General features: G+C 34.8%; 1 protein-coding gene and 1 non-coding gene across 7 annotated transcripts in view; both read right to left on the bottom strand.

Moving 5' to 3' along the window:
* GCFC2 (GC-rich sequence DNA-binding factor 2) overlaps nucleotides 1-20452 on the bottom strand; it is a 73159-nt gene that overhangs the window by 5279 nt on the left and 47428 nt on the right. For 2 of the 6 annotated variants that reach the window (XM_057558407.1, XM_057558408.1), the window contains exons 7-16: nucleotides 20215-20338; nucleotides 19134-19215; nucleotides 18547-18656; nucleotides 17568-17767; nucleotides 15700-15850; nucleotides 9990-10114; nucleotides 4094-4170; nucleotides 3369-3470; nucleotides 2543-2609; nucleotides 437-583 (exon numbers count right to left, since the gene is read on the bottom strand). In XM_057558407.1, coding sequence (XP_057414390.1) covers nucleotides 437-583; nucleotides 2543-2609; nucleotides 3369-3470; nucleotides 4094-4170; nucleotides 9990-10114; nucleotides 15700-15850; nucleotides 17568-17767; nucleotides 18547-18656; nucleotides 19134-19215; nucleotides 20215-20338 — 1185 coding nt within the window. Of the gene's footprint in view, nucleotides 1-436; nucleotides 584-2542; nucleotides 2610-3368; nucleotides 3471-4093; nucleotides 4171-9989; nucleotides 10115-15699; nucleotides 15851-17567; nucleotides 17768-18546; nucleotides 18657-19133; nucleotides 19216-20214; nucleotides 20339-20452 lie in introns of those variants that run through there. The other 4 variants (XM_007174688.2, XM_007174689.2, XM_057558409.1 and 1 more) reach the window with 4 other exon arrangements.
* On the bottom strand, nucleotides 6206-6309 carry LOC114236797 (U6 spliceosomal RNA). Its single transcript, XR_003622654.1, has one exon. It is a non-coding gene; the product is annotated as a U6 spliceosomal RNA (small nuclear RNA).

Genomic DNA, 20452 nt, shown 5'->3' with positions numbered 1-20452 from the left:
AACCCATCTTCCAGTTTTAACAATACTCAAATAATCCTGATACAATTTTGATTTACTGAAGTTTTATATTTTTGTCAAATCTATTATTTTTTCTCACCATTTTTGCTTTTAAGTTCAGAAAGGACTCCCTTAACATCAGGTATAGTCATTTATCTTCTTAGTACAATATTTTATAGTTTCATATTTTTACACTTAATTCTTTACTTCACCTGTAATTTACATTGGTATGTAGTGAGAGGTGAGGATCTAACATTCATTTTGTAAACAGTTAACCAGTATACTTTTTTTAAATACTGGGTTCTTCTGGGTTTCTAGTCTGTTAAATTAATTTGTTGTTAATGTGAGTACCACAATTTTAATTATTTTGCTACAAAATTGATTTTAATAACTAAATTTTAAAAATGATAAAATTAGAATCAGTTTCTATACAACTTACCTGGTTGCACTTTTTAACAACATCTGGCCCAGGTATGGCATTGAGAAGAGCTATAATAAGATAACGATTCAGCAGCTTCCCTAGTCCTAGCTCTTGCAAGGTGTCTTCTGGGAGGAGTTCATTCCAAAGAAGAATATTGCGGAAGAGCTAAAACACAATAAAATGCCAAGTGACTATGTACCTTTTCTCCAAAGGAAAACCGTAATAGTATCCAACAAACATAAAAAGTTGGTCAAACTCTTTTAAGCTCTCACTACAATTGGCACTGTTGGAACTGTCAATTTTAGAATCAACAGAAAACATTTCTGAATAAACACTTGATTCTTTCCAACCTCCATATATTTGTTCATCCTATTTTCATTTTTTTAGGACAACCGTTCAAAATCTATTTCAAATTACCTTGCTGGAGCCTTTCCTGATCAATAATCTTCCTTCTCAATCCATACTCTCCTGGAGGCTCGGGCCATCAGATACAAGACCGCAGGACCTCAGGATTCATAAAAGCACTGCTGTTAAAGCCAGTGCTACTGTTACCAATGTGTGACCTTGAGAAATCAATCAAACCTGAGAACCTCACTGCTCTAATATAGAAAATAAGATTAATAATAATCTGTGACTTTGGAGATACCTTGGGTAAAATACTTTTAAGAAAATCTAATAAAAGTAACATGGGTTGCATTTCCCTCCTCTAAATGCAGATCTTTCTGTGAATTTTATGGTATCTTCCACTTTCTTTCCAGTAATATATTTATCACGCTAGGTGCTAAACTACATCCAATTGTACTAATATGCAATGCCTTTTCACAATGTCATTTTTGATGTTGCTCCCTCTTCCTGAAAAGCCTTTTTCCTGACTCAACCACATGACAAGTATTGATTCACCCTATCAAAATTGTTCTTGCTGAGGTCACCCATTACCTTATCATCATCAAATCCAGTAAAAAAATTTCAGTCTTCGTTCCAATTCTCTTCAGTGGCATTAACACTGTCTTCATTCTTGAAAGCCCTTCACTTAGTTTCCCTGATGCCACTCTCTTATGACCATTCTTAGTTTCACAACTCATTCTTAAGGCCTCTCTGAAGACTCCATTTTCTCTGCCCACCTCTTATCTCACTATCTCCCAAGGGTCTATCCTTAGCCTTCTTTTCATGCTTCATGCAATCTCCTCAGAGGTTGTTATTCATGACCATGCCTCCAAATACTGCCTATATGTGGTTGACTCCCAAATCTCCAGCTCAGATCTGTCCCCTGCAATTCAGACTCATATATCCAATTGCCTCCATTTGTCCCATAGATACCTTAAATTCACCATGTCCAAAACAGATCTTATCTCTCCTCCCAAACCTTTTCTTCTTCCTGTAACCCCTCCAACGCCCTCAAAGAATGTCATGATAAGTTACCAGGTTGCCAAAGTCAAAAACTTGACTAGAACCCTACATTGTTCACACGTAATTAATATCTTTTGAATCCATCTTTTCCTTACCTTCCTTTGCCACTGACTTAGCACCGACTTCATCCTGTATCGTTTAGACCAGGGGTGAGACAACTATGGCTTGTGAGTTAAATACAGCTTACTGCCTGTTTTTGTAGAGTTGGTGAACTAAGAATGTTTATTTATTTATTTATGTATGTATTAAAATATTTATTTATTTATTTGGCTGTGTCAGGTCTTATTTGCGGCATGAGGGATCTTCATTGCAGCACGTGGGACTGTGGCATGTAGGCTATTTTAGTTGTGGCATGTGGACTCTTAGTTGAGGCATGGGGGATCTAGTTCCCTGACCAGGGATCAAACCTGGGCCCCTGCATTGGGAGCGTGGAGTCTTAACCACTGGACTGCCAGGGAAGTCCCAAGAATGGTTTTTATAATTTTAAATGATAGTAAAGTTTACTGAACCGAAGACATGCGCTCATTTGTTTACATATTGTCTATGACTGTTTGTACTACAGTGGCGGAGCTGAACAGTTCAACAGAGACCATATGACCTACAAAGCTTAAAATATTTACTGTCTGGTCCTTTACAGAATTTTGCTGATCTTCACTCTATAGTAAACTTTTTAAAAAATAAAAACAATAATTTTTATTTCTGCCGTTTTCTGCTTACCTTTAGACCTGACCAGAACTGTCTTTCTTGGAACTTTGAATGTGGTGACATTCTGTTTTCTACAGCACTAATTTGAAGCAAAAGAAAGAGAAAGAAGAAAATGCAAATTACTGTTCATCTTTCAGAAACAGAGTTTAAAAAACTGAATGTTTTTTTTTTTTTTAAATAAACCAAACTAAGCCTTAACAGAATATAAAGGGAGGTGTTCTAGTGATATCTACTAAAATTACAAATGCATGCACACTTTTGACTCAATAAATCCATGTCTGAGAATGCCTTCTGCAGATACATTTCCACATGTACAGAAATAATATGTCCATAAAATTATTCCCAACCTTGTTAGTAATGGTTTACTGCTTACATGCTCATCAATTACAGTACATCTATATAATGGCATATTGTGAAGCTTAAAAAAGACTGAGGAAACAACTTATGTGACGACATAAAAAGATCTCAAAGATGTACTAAGTCAAAAAAGTAAGGTACAAAACAATGGTTATGACTACAATATACTTACTTTATAAGTAAATATATAAAAAAGGAGAGGAAAATAAGATTAATTCTAATTGCATTGTAAGTATTAAAATTCTACAAGTATTTAATTCTAATTGCATAAAGAAATTCTGAAAAGGTATAAAAATTTACCAACATTGAGCATTCTTGCATGCATGTATGTGTCCAGAGAAGGAAGGGCAAAAACTGGGTGGATGGAGGTCAGGAATGGGAGGGAGTAAGACTTTTCATTTTAAACATAAACAAAATTTTAAAATACACATTCATACTTTTTAACCATGGGACTATATTACTTATCTAAAATATTACAAACCTTACTGGGGGGGAATTTTTACATGCAGGCATCTCTTCAGGATTCACATTAACTAGCAAGCTTAGAAGTTCCTTTCTTTTCTTTCCATACAGCTCTTCCATCCTGTAAGTACTCTACAGATTCAGTTCATGGTCCATTACTATAACTGATGCCTTCTTAGCAAATATAAGAATATGTATCAAATACTAGTTGTTTGATCATTTAAAGGTAAATATAGAATTCAAAGATGCAGTTTCTGGCCCCTCAGTGACGTTCCAGGCCTTATGCTGGGCTTTCCGTGTCAGGCATTGTTCTGAGCACTCCCTTCATCTTCACAACGTCCTGTGAGGCAGGCATTAATTTAATGCCCAATTTTATATACAAGGACACTGATGCGCAGAAAGGCCCAAGGTCAAATATCTAGTAATGGTGAATCTGGGCTCCAGAATCTGTGTTTCTAACCACTCTGCCATGCCAACTGTCATGTTCTTAGGAATATCATTAAAAAACAACCACCACCCCCAACCAAAAAAACCCCCTAAAACCTATGTCCAAGTGCCAGACATCATACACGGCAATATAAAAGGTGACTGAAAAATATTTGTTGAAATCTCAATTTGCATCTTAATAGGTATGTGTGTTTTGAAACCACTTAATACTGTTAGTTTCTTCTACATTACACTCTTAAATAAATCTGTATTGCAGGAATTACTATTTCATAAAATCTAGAAATTAGCAACTCTTACCTCTCTGGATATAGAGGAATAAAAACATCATCATCTATTGCCTTCTTCATTCTTGAAACAATGGGTTTAAGTAAATCCTATTTTAAAAAAAAATTAAAAGCATCACTGATAGTTACAGGTAGAAATGTGTTTACCAAAAGAAGCAATTTTAACAGAATAGTGCAAATTTGTACACACTCACAGACTTAGGTGTTAAAATAACTATCAGTTAGGTACAAGAGAACTTCATTCATCCATGTTGTTGCATGCTGCAGTAGTTGGTGCCTTTTCACTGCAGCACAATATTCTGTTGCATGATGGGACATTTATTTTGATGGTCTTCAGTTTAGGGGTTACTAGGAATCATGTTGCTATAAAACTTCTTGTAGAACATGTCTTTTAGTATGCATAGGTATACATTCTAATGGATATATGTAGAGATGGAACTGCTGGAATACAGTTCATGTTTATATGTTCAACTTTGTACAGAACGCCAAATTGTTTTCTGAAACAGTGGTATCCCATTTATATTCCCACTAGCCATGTATGAGAAATCCTGTTTCTCTACACCCTTACTAAATCCTGGTATTTTTAGGGTTTTAAAATGCTTGCAATTCTGGTATGTAGTCATATTTTATTATGTTTTAATTTTTATTTTCCTATTGAGTAATGTGATGTTGAGCATCTTCTCATATTCTTATTTACCATTTGGATATGCCCCTTTGCAAAGTACCCAATTAAGCTGCTTGTCTACATATCTGTTTTTTTTTTTAAATTTAAATTAGGTTCTATCTCTTATTTGCTTTTTAAATACAGTTTCTTCACTGGTTTGTCAATATCCTTTGACATAGTATATTCACTTTGGCAAACTCATTTTATTGTTTGTATATCAAAAATTGAAAATAACCAAAACATTGAATCATGGGAACTTTTAAGGACATGTTATGTCCATCCAGTGCATGAAGTATTTAGCTAAAGTTTATGAAGACTGTAGTAACATGCAAATTTAAATGTTTAATATTTAAGTGGAAGAAGTAGGATATGAGTGTACATGTCCATTAGTATTATAATTCTGAAATAAAAGGTAGGCTGAAAATATCCTACAATGGTATCAGTCTTTGTACGAGGATAAAAATTTCTATAATAAGATACTGGTCTTACACTTAAAAAAGGAATCCATATTTGAAAAATGGAAACAGCATACTACATACTAGAGGGAAAGTTATTTTTTTAAGTCAGTGACAATGTGTGTAGAACAAATTAAGCTGTCATATACCCTATACTAAGCAAGTTACTCATAAATGTAGAATTCAACCAAATATATTTTTTCATAAAAGGTATATCTAACTGAAGTCCTGTTTCTCTTTTCACTTAAATATCTGTAACATATTCCTCAAATGGCTGCACATCAATATTAACATTAAAAACAAATAAAAACTCAATTTTCTTTTACTCTCTCAAACATTTTGAATTCTTTTAAAATACAATTATGCTTTGATTTTTTTCCACTTAATGTAAATGATTTTGAATCTCAGCCTTGATAAATATTTCCATATTAATTTTTGTTTCTTAAAAATAGTTCTCTAAAAAATGCTATAAAGGAGTTTATTGAGTCAAATGACAGAAGTAGAATATGGATGGTAGATTAAGTACTGTTAAATTTACTGAAATTGCTAACTGTACTATGGTTATGTAACAGACTATCCTTAGCAAATACGCAACTTACTCTCAAAGTGTTCAGGAGAAAAAAAATCGTGTGTGTGTGTATATCTAATGGGAGAGCAAATACTAATGCAAATGGGGCAAAATATTAACGACAGGTCAATCTGGGTAAAAGGCCTATGAATATGCTATTTTTATTCATGAGAGTTTTCTGTAAGTTGCCATTATTTCCAAATAATTGTTTAAAACAAAAGTAAACTTAAATTCACATATTTTATAACTCGGAGCTCATTAACTTTTCCAAGTAGTAAAATACCTTTGGTGGAAAAAACAAGTTCTCTAAAGAGTAAAGTTTTAACAACTACACACACTTCTGTATATAGACTTTATTTTTATTTTATTATTTTCTTATTGAAAGATTCTTTGAATTCTACAATGCTTTACAATTTTCAAAAGTTTCACACACATGATAAAAATATGGGATGCTTCACGAATCTGTGTGTCATCCTTGCACAGGGGCCATCCTAATCTGTGTATCATTCCAATTTTAGTATATGTGCTGCTGAAGCGAGCACTATATAAAGACTCTAAAACAGCTCTGAAAAGGCACTTAAAAGCTCTAGCTAGTAGTTTTTATGATGCTCTGCATATCCATAGTGATAATCCTGGGTGGCATGGGCAGATGTTGAGGCCCTCAGGGGAGAATGAGAGTAGGTGCTCACCACAGCAAGAGCAGCATTACTTTTGTGTGTGTCTGTGTACAGGGGTGTGTAAGACTTTATTTGAAAAAGTTTCTGTGGATAGAAAAAGAAATCTGAAAACTACTAATCTATCTAAGCATTCATCTGATGTCACTTTCACATTTCCACTAACCGGTCAATCAACCTTTGCACTATCCCCTGAGGCTGTGCATAACTTCGGGCATCTTTTGACTATTAGATTTCAGTTAATGAGAAACAAACTTCTCTCCCCTACACCTTCCATACGTTGGTCCTGGTTTACTTCTCAGGATCATGCAGAGCAAATCTAATCATCCTTCCATATGAAAACTCTTCAGGTTTAAGATTGATATCTCACTTTTCTACATTTTCTCTTTCCCATATCATCTTAGACACTCTCCATTTAATATACTTTAACCTAAAATTAAATGCAAAATACCCAGGGAAGTCTTACTTGTGAGGAAAGCACATACAACATTTTTACTCAAAAGAGCAGACACCTAGTAGGATGAACTCCCATTAGTCTTTCTGCTACTCAAGTGACACTGTTGACTCATTGGGTTTACGGTTGATTATAATCCCTCTCTGTGTTACCTATGATGCTTCAAAGCTGTGCCTCTCCCATCTTTTATTTATGCAGTTGAATTTTTGAACACAATGGTAGGACATATGTATATTCCTTTTACATTTTATGTTTTGAGAGTCAGCCCATTTTCTCAGTATTTTGAAATTCTTTTGGATTCTAATTCTATTATCCATAGATCTATGATAGAATTCCTAGCTTTCAGCACTGAGAAATTTTATTAGCATGTATTTTACATCTTCATCCAGTTCAATAAAAATACTGAACAGGACAAAGCTGAGAAGATTCTGGCCCTATGGGTCAGTATTCTTTAGGTATACTCTACCAGTTTTCTTTATATCTAACTATACCATATCTTTTCCCATTTGATCTATAAGAAAATCTTAACATATTTAAATACATTATCTACTGTACCTGTACAGTTCCTTATTTATCAGTGAAAGTAACTGAGATAATATGGAAGAATATGCTTTGATAAACAGTTGTTTGTATTTAGGAACCCCATCAATGAAAGATTACAGTAAACACTGCTTTCTTATTTTAAGTGCTTGTAATCCATCTCTGTAATAATCTATTTTAGAACATTAACCAGAATCAAAACTATTCTCACCAGACATTAGTTTACAGAATCATTTGCTTTTCACTTCAAAATCAGGAACTATGCTGTCTGACTTGTTCTTCTGGAACCTTTCTCATTCTCTTCAATTCTTAAATATCACTGAAAAAAATTGAGTGAGCTCACTGGCAAACTGTGTTACTAACCTGGAATATTACATAGTACACTGATTCTCAAGTAGGGGTAATTTTGCCATGCCTCAGAATATTTTATAAGTCTAGAGATATTTTTGGTTGTCAAGACAGGGGAGTGCTACTGGCATCTAGTGAGTAGAGGCCAGGGGAACTTAATGCATAGGACAGCCTCCCACAAAGAACTATCTGTTCCAAATGTCAAGAGTGCCAAAGTTGAAAAGTCCTGATGTAGTTCTAGTCTTCTACGAATGCAAAGACCCCATTTTCAACATTCAGAGTGGGAGGGCTTCCAGAATTAAAATTACCAGTATAAAAACTTCATGAGTGAATCCATAACACGGTTGAAAGACTTTAGTGGTTACAAAGTGCTGGGTCTGCCACTTTTATCTTTTAAAAGTGACTTGGAACTCTGGGCCCCAGATTCTTCACCTGTAAAATGCAATTAAAGTCAACACATTTTACAAGGTTATCAGGATCAAATGAGAAAATGTGAAAGTGTTTAAAAAATGGCAAAGCACTATTTACATTTGGGCTATAATTAAATAATCCCACATAGAGAGCAAATACAGGATTATATAGCTGCTTCCTTGTAGCTCTAACCTACTAATCTTGGTTCTATGCTTTATAACAACACAGAATAAATCCATTCCTTCTTCAAATATAAACACTATCTCTATGCACATCTTCTTTTAAGTTGAATCTTTCTAATTCATGCATGATTTTCACATGTTTTTATCCTGTTGGAGGTAAGTGGAAAATGCCCTTACTCCATCAGTTGCTACTGTTCAAATCCTATTCCTTCCTTCAGGGTCCCTGCTCAAATGCCACATCTAACAAAAATTCTTTCACTGCAGAAAGTAATTTCTCTCTCCTGCCTCTCTTTTGAGGTTTCATAGCCCTTTATCTGGGCCACTCATGGGGAGGCAATGTGGTCAGTGAGATGAGCCTGGGCTTTAAAGTAAGACTAACCAAGGTACAAATCCTAGTTCTGACTCAAGGCTTTACTGTGAACAACTTTTCAAGATTCAGATTCTTCAACTGTAAGATTAAGCTGTCACCGTTGTTAATAGGATTGCTGGGACTAAGTGGGATGATACAGGAATAAGACCTAACAGAGTGTCTAGTACATAGCAGGAATTAGATAAACAAGTGTTCCTTGTCACTCCCACTTACTTCCTATTTGAAATAACAGTTTATGTACATCTTGCTTCCTCTAAGATAACATGCTTCTTAAAGGCAGAATCGTGCTAGTATCCCTATTCTCCCTCTTATTTCTTACAGCTTCCCTCCTTCATGACAGCAATTCCAAGTGCTAAAACTTACTGGTGTTCAGAATATGAATATGACATGTCTCCTTGCTTTTTCAACCACCTTGGTTATTCCACTCTGGGTACCCTCCAGTCTGTCAATCTCTCTCTTAATTCTCTTAAAACTCAACATAAAATTGGTTTACTTATTTAACTGCATGAGTATACAATATTATTATCAACAAACAGAATGATAAAAAAGAGTACTACAATAAGAGTAAGATTCAACACTCTCAACAGAGCCTCTAAAAAGTTCCTTCCTCTTTATGTCTTATGTTCAGTGAAACTCAATTCTAAATTATGCTAAGATGAGAATCTATCCTATTGAAGCTTGAATCCTCAAAGAGATTACTGTTCTCAACTTTGGCAGATTATAGAAAACTAGTTAATATAATAAATGTTAGCCTAGTTTTAAAATCATTGTTAAAGTAAGGTCATAATACTACTAGACTTTTGCCAAAAAACAAAGGTAATTATTTTTTTTTTTCTTTTAGAAGGAATGAATTTGCACTAATGTATTTATGCCTTTTTGTCTCTGCAGGGCCAATGTATATTCACAAACCTGAAAGACAGCTGGCTGGGCCATGAGAACACAAAGCAGACCACTGAACAGAGAGAAATAAGCTAATAAGAATGAAAGTAATAATCTGGATCTTATTGAATGTATGTGTATCCTTTTATAAGCATTACCATTCCTGTAAGAATGTTCAGAAATATCAAGGTGTATTCTTTCATCTTATTAATTATAAAGAGCAAAAAATGGTCAATCCTAAATATTTTTCCCTAAATAGTTTTCTGATAATTACTTCTTCTGCATCTTCTGTAAACAAAGATTTATAATAAATTATATTAATTTACAAATATATCAAGAAATTCATAATTCTAGAAATTATTACCTGTTTGCCTTTACTAATAACTTCATTTTCACAAGTGGAATGTTCTTCAAGAATCATTCTGCTCTGTGTTATTAAATTTGTTGTCTGTGAGGTTGATAAGGGATCCCAAATGAATTCTACAAAGTCTGAAACAAAAATTTTTGGTGGTGCACAATTTAGTTACTAGACTAAGCTTTGCTTATCACATATAAACAATTGAGGCCTTTAGCAAACACTACTTCCCTCCTTATGTGGTTTAAAATCCATGACAATCAGTACCATTACGTATTTGCATACACTCTCTTTTGTTGCAGTCTGGCTCAACTGCAACCCTAGTTAAATCACCTTGTCACAGCATCTGTGCCTGCAACCATGCAGCTAAAACATAGCTGGAAAAAAATACACTTTAAATTGATCACCATGAAACTCCAGTGAGACCTTAATGCTGCCCAGCAATCACATTCTGTTTCCCTGGTCCATTCTCTTTCCCTGTGGCCTAGACAATTATTTCCTGCCTTATCCTTCCCCCTTGCTCTCAGTTAATGGACTTTACTCTTCCAGGTGACTATTTCTTATGTTTTCTTTTCTCCACACTTGCTCTCACTCTCAGCTGATTACTTCCCCATTTGATGAGAAAAATAGAATCAATCAGAAGAGAAGCTCCACAAGCTCCTCCTACAGCATCTACACAACTACCAGCACCTGTGCTCATAAACTCTAACTTGTCTCCCATTCCTATGGACAAAGCACTACACTCCTTGCCAAGGCCAACCCTTTATTTGTACAAAAGACCCTAACCCCTTTGGCTTTCTTGAAGATCCTGTTCCTGGAATTCTGCCCTCTCACTTCTACTGGATCTTTTCTATCACTCTACAATTATTTCTCTTGTATTAAAAATAATCCCTCTCTTGACCCTACTTTCCCCTCCAGTGCTGCCTTCTTTCTTTCCTTCATTTTATAACAAAATTACTCAAAAAACTTCCTATCTCCAATTTCTCTCCTCAAACTCCTGAATTCACTTCAGTTAGGCCTTATCTCCAACTATTCTCCTAAACTACTCTTACCAAGTCACAGATAACCTTCACATTTGTAAAATCTAATGGTTGATTCTACTCCCCATCTGATTTATCAGCAACAATTGCAACACTTTTCTTTACTTGGCTTCCAGGATACTACTCCCGTTTCCCACCTACCTCTCTGGTCTCCTTTACTGTTTGCTTGTCATCTTGTTGACTTTCTAAATGCTGGAGTACCTCAGGACTCAGGTCACTTACCTTCTCTTTCCTATTTATATTTATACTTTATACAGAATTCAACCACTTTCCAGCCACCTCCACTTTTAACACTCAAGCCTAAGCTACTATCATCTGTTGCTTGGATTACTGCAAAAGCTTCCTAACTGGTCTGCCTACAGTTCATCCTCAACACAATAACCAGAGTAATTCTGTTAAAATGTTAAGGCAGATCTTGTCACTTCTCTGCTCTAAACTCTCCAACTGCTTCTCACTCTTTCACTTAAGTAGAAGTCCTTACAAATGATTATAAGGCCCCATATGACACAGACACTTCATCCTGCTCACCACTTCTTAGTCTCCCCCTTGCTCATTCTACTAAAGTTACCCTGGCTTATGTGCTGTTTTTCAAGCAAATCAGGCTAGCTCCTGCCTCAGGGCCTTTGTACTTGCTGTTTCTGCTGCCTTGGATGCTGTTACCTCAGATATTCATATGGGCCACTTCTTTACTTCCTTTTGGAATCTGCTCATTTGTGACCTTCCCAGGAAAGCTTTCCCTGGCCAACCTATTTTAAATTGCACTACTCTTTCATAATTTGTATCTCTTTCCCTTACTTTATTTTTCTCCTTGGCCATTTTAACCAACATACTCTAGATTTTATTTATTTATCTTGTTTATCATTTGTCTTCTTCATGGAATGTAAGCTCCATGAGAGCAGGGATTATTATTTTGTTCATTGCTGTATACACTGAAGTAACAACTGTGCTTGACCCTTGTAAAATACACGTTAAATAACTTTTTTAAATTTAAATAGGTTAAAAAGAAACACCCCAAGTCAAATATAAAACAGTGATTTCTCAGGCGTCTAGAAGGTTAGGCTTGTAATAACCTTAGAAATATTTGGTCAACTAATACTGAGAGCCTACTATGTGCCTAGCATTAACGACAGGAAACAAAGCAATAAGTAAGACTAGGTAACTGCCTCTGAACAATTCTGTCTAATGGCAAATACAAAAGTTTAGGTAAGCAATTATAATTAAATGTGTAGATGCCACCCTAAGTATGAGTTCAGAGTGCTACAGGAACCCTGAAAGGTATGCCTAATCCAGTTCCTAGAAGTGATGTCCATACTGAGTTCTGAAAGATGAGGAGAAGTTAGCTAGATGAAAGAGGTAGAGTTAGGGGATTTGTCAAGTGGATGGAGGGTAGAAGATATAAAGGCCAAGGAGAATATAGCTGAAGTCCAGTAGAGGTGGAAATGAGGGGAAGAAGGAACCGAGCTTGGCAGGAGATGGGGCTAAAGCACTACTAAAAGGAGACAAAATCCTGAAAGGCCTGGAAAGCATGTTAAAGAGTTTAGACTTCATCCTAAAGACAGTTAAGAATAATTAAAGTGTTTTACGTGAGGTATGACAGAATCAGACATATTTTAGATAGATCACCATGGTTTTTGTATAGAAAATGGGTTAGAAAAAGGAAAAAAAAAACAGACTTGGCAATTGCTTATATAAGGAGGTAAGAAAAAGGGAGGAGTGGATGACTTGAAAGTTCTGGTTTGAATATGTGGGTAGATGGAGGTACCATTTTCTAGACAAGGAATATAAGAGGAGCAGGTCTGCAGCAAAGATGACAAGTATAATTTTGCATGTGGAGTTTGAGTTGTCAAGTAGATGTACTCAGAAGGTACTTTGATAAGAGAGATCTGGTGCTCTAAGAAGACATCTGGACTTGTTCTTCCAGTTCTTTCTGATTTAAAATGAAGCAGAATAGTACCATCCAAAAGAACTTTCTGTGATGATGGAAAAAACATCTTACATCTGCACTATTTAATATGATAGCCATGAGTGATATATGGCTATTGAAGATTTAAAATGTGACTAGTGTGACTGAGAACTGAATTTTAATTTTACTAATTTGAAATTTATATTTTAATAGCTACATATTGCTAGTGGTTACCATACTGAGCAACACAGATAGAGATGGCACTAGAGGAGAGTCTGCAATTACCCAGGGAGCTCATGAAGAGTATGAAGAAGGTCCAGGATAGGACTTGAGAATAAATATACAGTATTAATTTCTCATAATGCTACTTATTTGAGGAACTGTTTACTTGTAAGTGAAATATTTGGAGTTTTCAGATGAGTACTTAAATGAGGCACATATATTCTATGCTATCATTAATAGTGCTTAATAGCTAAAAGTAAATAGTTAAAAGTACTATCTTTCTAAGATACCCCATGATTGCACTGCAAGTTATATGAAGAAAAATCTTTAAAGTACAGTCAAGTTGGCTGAGAAGCAATATAAAGTAAGTTGCTTCATCTTTTAAGACTTCTGCAGACTTTGCTGTCAGAATCCATTCTCAGTGACATGGTGGAACAGATCCTTATCAAGTACAATTTCAGATAAAACAAGTCTTCAGACTGAAGCACAAGCATCAATGCCCAAGGGCTTCTGAGTGCTAGTGGCAGATGTGAGGGAAATGTAGTAATGTTTTTTAAAGAAAGAAGAAACACACCATACACAAAAATAAACTCAAAATGGATTAAAGACCTAAATGTAAGGCCAGCCACTATAAAACTTTTAGAGGAAAACATAGGCAGAACACTCTCTAACATAAATTGCAACAAGATCTTTTTTGATCCACCTCCTAGTGAAAATAAAAACAAAAATAAACAAATGGGATCTAATTAAACTTAAAATCTTTTGCCACGCCACATGGCTTGTGGAATTTTAGTTCCCCAACCAGGGATCAAACCCAGGACCTCAGAAGTGAGAACATGGGAATCCTAACCACTGGACTGCCAGGGAATACCCTAAACTTGAAATCTTTTGTACAGCAAAGGAAACCATAAACAAAACAAAGAGACAAGCCTCAGAATGGGAGAAAATATTTGCAAATGAAGGAACCTACAAGGGATTAATCTCAAAATATACAAACAGCTCATGCAGCTCAATATCAAAAAAACAAATAACCCAATCAAAGAATGGGCGGAAGATCTGCATAGGCATTTCTCTGAAGAAGACATACAGATGGCCAAAAAGCACATGAAAAGCTGCTCAACGTCACTAATTATTAGAGAAATGCAAATAAAAACTACAATGAGGTATAACCTCACACCGGTCAGAATGGCAATCATCAAAAAGTCCACCAACAGTAAGTGCTGGAGGGGATGTGGAGAAAAGGGAACCCTCCTACACTGTTGATGGGGATGTGAATTGGTACAGCCACTATGGAGAACAGTATGGGAGGTTCCTTAAAAAACTAAAAATAGAACTACCATATGACCCAGCAATCTCACTCCTGGGCATATACCTGGAGAAAACCATAATTCAAAATGATACATGCACCCCAATGTTCACTGCAGCACTGTTTACAATAGCCAGGACATGGAAGCAACCTAAATGTCCATCAACAGAGGAATGTATAAAGAAGATGTGGTACATATATACAATGGAATATTACTCAGCCATAAAAAAGAACAAATAATGTCATTTGCAGCAACATGGATGGACCTAGAGATTGTCATACTGGGTGAAGTAAGTCAGACAAAGACAAATATCACGTTATCGCTTATATGTGGAATCTAAAAATAAGGGTACAAATGAATTTATTTACAAAATAGAAGTAGAGTCATGGATATGGAAAACAAACTTATAGTTACCAAGGGATGGGGGGGAGGGGTAAATCAAGAGATTGGGATTGACATGTACATACTACTATATATAAAATTGATAACTAATAAGAACCTGCTGTATAGCACAGGGAACTCTACTCAATACTCTGTAATGGCCTATATGGGAAAAGAATCCAAAAAGAGAGTGGATATGTATAACTGATTCACTTTGCTGTACATCTGAAACTAACACAACAATGTAAATCAACCATACTCCAATAAAAATTAAAAAAAAAAAAAAGAAACATAAGAGGAGAAGTTAAGGGAAAGAAAGAAATACATGTAGTAGAGATGAAAGTGTGCCCCTAATAAATGACTTATAAAAAAGTAACTAATGAAAGTAATACTAGGGCTTCCCTGGTGGTGCAGTGGTTAAGAATCCACCTGCCAATGCAGGGGACACGGGTTTGAGCCCTGGTCCAGGAAGATTCCACATGCCACAGAGCAACTAAGCCCGTGCACCACAACTACTGAGCCTGCACTCTACAGCCCGCTCGCCGCCAACTAGAGAAAAGCCTGTGCGCAGCAATGAAGACCCAACGCAGCCAAAAATAAAATAAATAAATTTAAAAAAATAAAAATAAAAGTAACACTAATGTCACAAATACTAAAGATCCAAAAGTATCAGGAGTTTGATAGCCAATCACTTGCACAAACAAGCATTTTTAATCAGCTTAAATTATAACATCTGTTGATTTTTACTGCATATTACAGTTCTTGTGTTCAAAAACGTCTAAAAAAATTTGTGACTGTAACAGAAATTAATGATCTTATACTTTGCCAAAGAACAATTTAATTTTACCAAGATTACAAAACAGTACCTGTAAGTCGAGGAATAATTGTTTTGCTGATGACAGTAGACAAGATTTTCTTATCAGAACTATCTTCCTTCTTTGAATCTTCCATACTGCTATCTATAAATTCCTCTATAGATGTGAACCATGGCATCTGTTTTAGACCTATGGAATCAAACTTATAAATAAAATTATCCAAGTTATAAATAAATTCTTAAACATTAGTTTATTTTTAAATAGTTAACTTTTTCAGTAATTACCAGAGCTTTTCTAAGGATCAAAGGAGAATAATTCCATATTTTAACCCAATATATACAGTACTAGACCACCAAGGGTAGGCAGGATGACATGACTAAGACATGATGTCTAGGCAGTAGGACAGAACACTGCGTTTCATGCATTCATTCATATCCAGAAATGTCCACTATGTGTTCAGAGCCTACTACATGGCAGGTACTGTTAGGAGCAAAATATACGTTTATAACAACAGCAGTTAAAATAGCCATGGACTTTGTTTATAAAAATACACTTACCTCACGCAAAATTCACTTCTGGCTCTCTCAAGTCTCACTGGCACAAATGTATACTTTGCATGTGGTTTAGCTTATTATTAAACAAACAGCAGATGGCCAATTATTATTTGCTGAATAACTGAATGAACAGATCTTTGCCAGATGTAACAGAGTACTCAGTTCAGCTGGAGTGGTTAACAACTAGGCTGCTTTCCGACCAACTACCTACCACTTTCTTAGGGATAAGCTTGGCTCCTAAACTATGAACACTGCATGGCCCTAACACAGAGCCTAAAGGCATGCATGACTAGAGCAGAGGAAGATAAAACGACAGGGATCCATCCTTTACTTTGTTAAATCTTTATTTTCAGCTCTCCTTTCTTCCTAGAGTTTCATTTTCTCATTTCTGTTTGCTTAACAGGCATATCCACATGGATGTCCCATCATCATTTCATTGTCTATAAAGTAAAACTTCCATCAAAAATGTTTTCCTCTCTGAAAAGTCACCATTTTTATGAATGGAACTACCATTGTACTAATAACTCAGACTCCAAACCTTGGGGTCATCTTTTTGATGTGTTGTGTTAGGGTTATTCTCAGTATTTTACTGATTCTTACTTCATAACGCCACTTGTAATCAACACTTTCTTTCTCTTCCCTTGTAATCAACACTTTCTTTCCCTTCCCTTTGTCACTATCACCCCACGTGAGGAATTCTTCACCCTGCACTTGGGCTACAGCAATAGCCTTTCAGTATATACCTTCAACTCTTTCTCCCTAGCCTCCAAGTTAGCCTGTTGCTCAGGGCTTCCTAAAACATTACCTTCATCATGTCACGCCTCCCATTACCTATCAAAACAAGTTCATATCTCTTAATTTAGGATCTACGCAGTCTCTACTAAACTAATATTTCTCCCTATGTACCTTTATGAAATACCCTTTCCTTCCTCTGTCTTCCTGTTTAAATTCTATATATCCTTCAAATCCTCATTTAAATTCCTCATCTTCATTGTAGCTTTCCTAGCCAAGTATTCCCATTATGTCATCTCCAACTTCAGAACTCTTGGTACCTATTTTAATTTCACTCAAACAGACAGTAAAATTCTTAAGGTCTAATACTACCTTTACTTTTTTGAGTGATCTTAAACTTATCATAGAAGAAGATTTAAAAGAAAAAGTGTTTCTTTTACTGATGTTAAGTGTCACTCAGCCTTAAAAACAGAGTGAGAACCAAGAAAAGACGAGTGCAGACTATTACTCCAAAGCACAAATTATCAATTCCAATGTTAAAGGTAAGGTACTTTATAGTTAACCTGATAACTAGAGGATTTAAGTAACTAAATGTGATCAGGATTATTTTTTTCACATGTTAAGCTTATGTACCTTAAGAGGATTCCAATCAATCAACTGAAATCGTATTAGGGGATTTAAAAGCTTCGGAATGCATAAACTAATGAAAGCTTCATAATAAGAATCAGGAAACTTTTCTCGCCATTGTTGAAATTTCAATAAAATATTCTGGATATTACAAAAATCATCGTGTACATCTTCAAAAATCTTCTTATGATCCTGTAAAATGTCACCTGTGAAGAAAATGAGTCTCTGTATAATATGCATTTTAAGTTTATGATTTTGAAGTTTGCTTCCTATAAACATAGTTATATATAACTTATGTAATCAACTGAGCTGAAAATTATCCTTTGACGTTAACATATAAATTAGGTTTTATTAAAAAAACACTTTAGTAACAATTGACACTAGTAAAGTCTGCTGTTTATTGAGCCCCTGCTATATGCCAAAACATTATAAATACATTATCTCATTTCATCATCATAACTATGTTCCCTATAAGGTAGGTGCTTCTAGCCTACCTATTTACAGACAAAGAACAAGCAAACAAACAACAATATCAGATATAGTGAAGTCAAGGAATCTGCCAATGATCACACAGACTAGATCCCCTCTTTGAACTCATCTGGTTGACTGTAAAGCCCACACTCAACTATACATATTTTACCTTATAATGCTAAAACTGGGCTTTACTAAATTCAATTATTTTAAATTAAAAATTATAATATAGAAAGTATGCAGTAGTGAAATGAAGCCAAAAATGTTCATGGTTCCTTTATAACAGGAGATGAAAAAGGTTGACGGAGAAAACTCAGGAATACTCATCATGCTCCTCCATTTTATCCATTTTTTCAGAGGTAAGGACAAGTCATATATGCAAAAAAAAAATGTATTCCTTTTTTCCTGAATTTTACCAACTATTTTACATAGCTTAAATAATTAAGGGCAATCACAGTAAAGCATTTTCCATCATTTCAATACTTCAAGACACATTAGAAACTTGATAACTGACCTTGGCTTTTTTGGAAGTCAATCATGTCTGAAGATAGTTCATCATCACTAGATGTTCCTTCCTGATGAGTACAATTCCCAGAAAGAACCCTTGCTTGTCTTCTTCGTGCCCTATATTTTGCAATAAACCAAAACCAAATAAAAAACAAATAGCTCCTGTTGAAAAGAAATGCTTTAAAACAAAAAGTAAAGTCATCACTTACTTAAAATACCCAGAAATAAACCATCACATTTGCATGCAATTTTATGTTAATATTTTTGACATTTTAGCTTCATTAATCTGAATTGGTTCTCCCTCTTTTTTCCTGTAAGACATTCCCATAGCCTACCCAGATTTGGAAGAGCAGGTAACAATGTAATTAGGACCAGCTTCTAGGTATGAGCCATTCCCAGCCTGACAAATGTCATTTTACCCATTCCTTCTGACTGATCCAAATATACCAGTGCATCTTTAAACCATAAATTTTGGTTTTACATCATTCTCACAAATTAATATGCTAGGTTATGGTTATTTATACTATATGGTTAATTGTATTTAAGTAGCAAAAAATACTTGCTCAATGATGCTTTAAGTCTTTATATAGTTACCTTCGAGATTCAATCTCTTCTAAAATCCACTGAGTTTTTTCATCTATAGCCAAGCTTCTATTTGTTGACATCTCAGCTTTGCCTGTTAATGAATAAAACTGATTTCATACTGCAAATTCTCAAAAGAAATACAGTGAAACACTTTGAAAACAAGTTATATCTTAGGTATATATACATATCTGTATATATAAAGACACACACATAGAATATGCTTAAATTGCATATTTCATCATGCAATGAAATTGCAATGTTAACTCCCTATCACAATATTAACAGTCATTGAGTTTGCTAGTCTAAGAAAATGTACCTTGTATGGCGAATATAGTTCAGCACTTGAGAACAGTAACAAAATTTAATATAAAGTTTCTTTCCCTCGTATTCTTTTTCAGCAGTTTTCACCAGTTTTTTTTCTGTCCCTATAGTCAAATGCTAGAAACATCTGCATTACCAATATGTCATTCATATTATTTCCTATTTTAGCATGTACTGTAATTTATGACCAACTGAATGTCATGTATTTGAGTCATTCTCATTTTGCTTTTATCATCTACTTGATGCTATGGTCCCATTTCTTTCACTATACCCTGACAGCACCTTAATCAATGGAAGACATCTCTGAAAATACAAAACCAGTGTGAGAACTGAAGGGAAGCATCCAAATCTTTTATTAATATAATAAGATCTTACAGATGATTCTATGCTGAAACCACCAGAATTTCTTTAACCTCCACAAACAATCTGTGGACGGGCTATGGAAAATTTATAAAGTTGTATTTCTGACACAGTCTATATATTTATGTCAAGTCATCTCCAAACAGTCATTAAATGGTCCTATAAATATTTTGTTTCAAATACTAAGTGATTAGAAGTTATAATTTTCATTGTTTAGTTTTAGACTGCATTTAAGACATTTTGAAGCCCTAGCTTAAATGGTTTGGGATTTTTGGAAGGGGCTAAGTGAAAGGTTAGTGGGAAAATACTCAAAAAACATTTTTTATACAGGAATAAAAATATTTTTATCTTTTAGCTGATAATTTAGCTTAATGAATAAAAAATCACATTGAACATGAAAAACACTAACGTGATAACTGTTGTAAATACGCTGATTCATGTTTTAATTCATCTTGCCTGCGTTTCATAAAGATCATGGCTTGTTTTACAAGGAGTGCATGCATGGCTGATTCTATTTCTTGGATGTTGATAATCTGAAATACATATATAAGTAACATTTTGTGGGTCATCATTAATGAATTATAAAAAATAATATTTATATATAAGCACATTACATGCTCAATTCTCATATACAGAAACATTTTTTA

Source organism: Balaenoptera acutorostrata, chromosome 12 (genome assembly GCF_949987535.1).
Source record: "Balaenoptera acutorostrata chromosome 12, mBalAcu1.1, whole genome shotgun sequence".
In the NCBI taxonomy this organism is placed as follows: domain Eukaryota; kingdom Metazoa; phylum Chordata; class Mammalia; order Artiodactyla; family Balaenopteridae; genus Balaenoptera; species Balaenoptera acutorostrata.
This window is presented reverse-complemented; position numbering and strand designations above follow the sequence as displayed.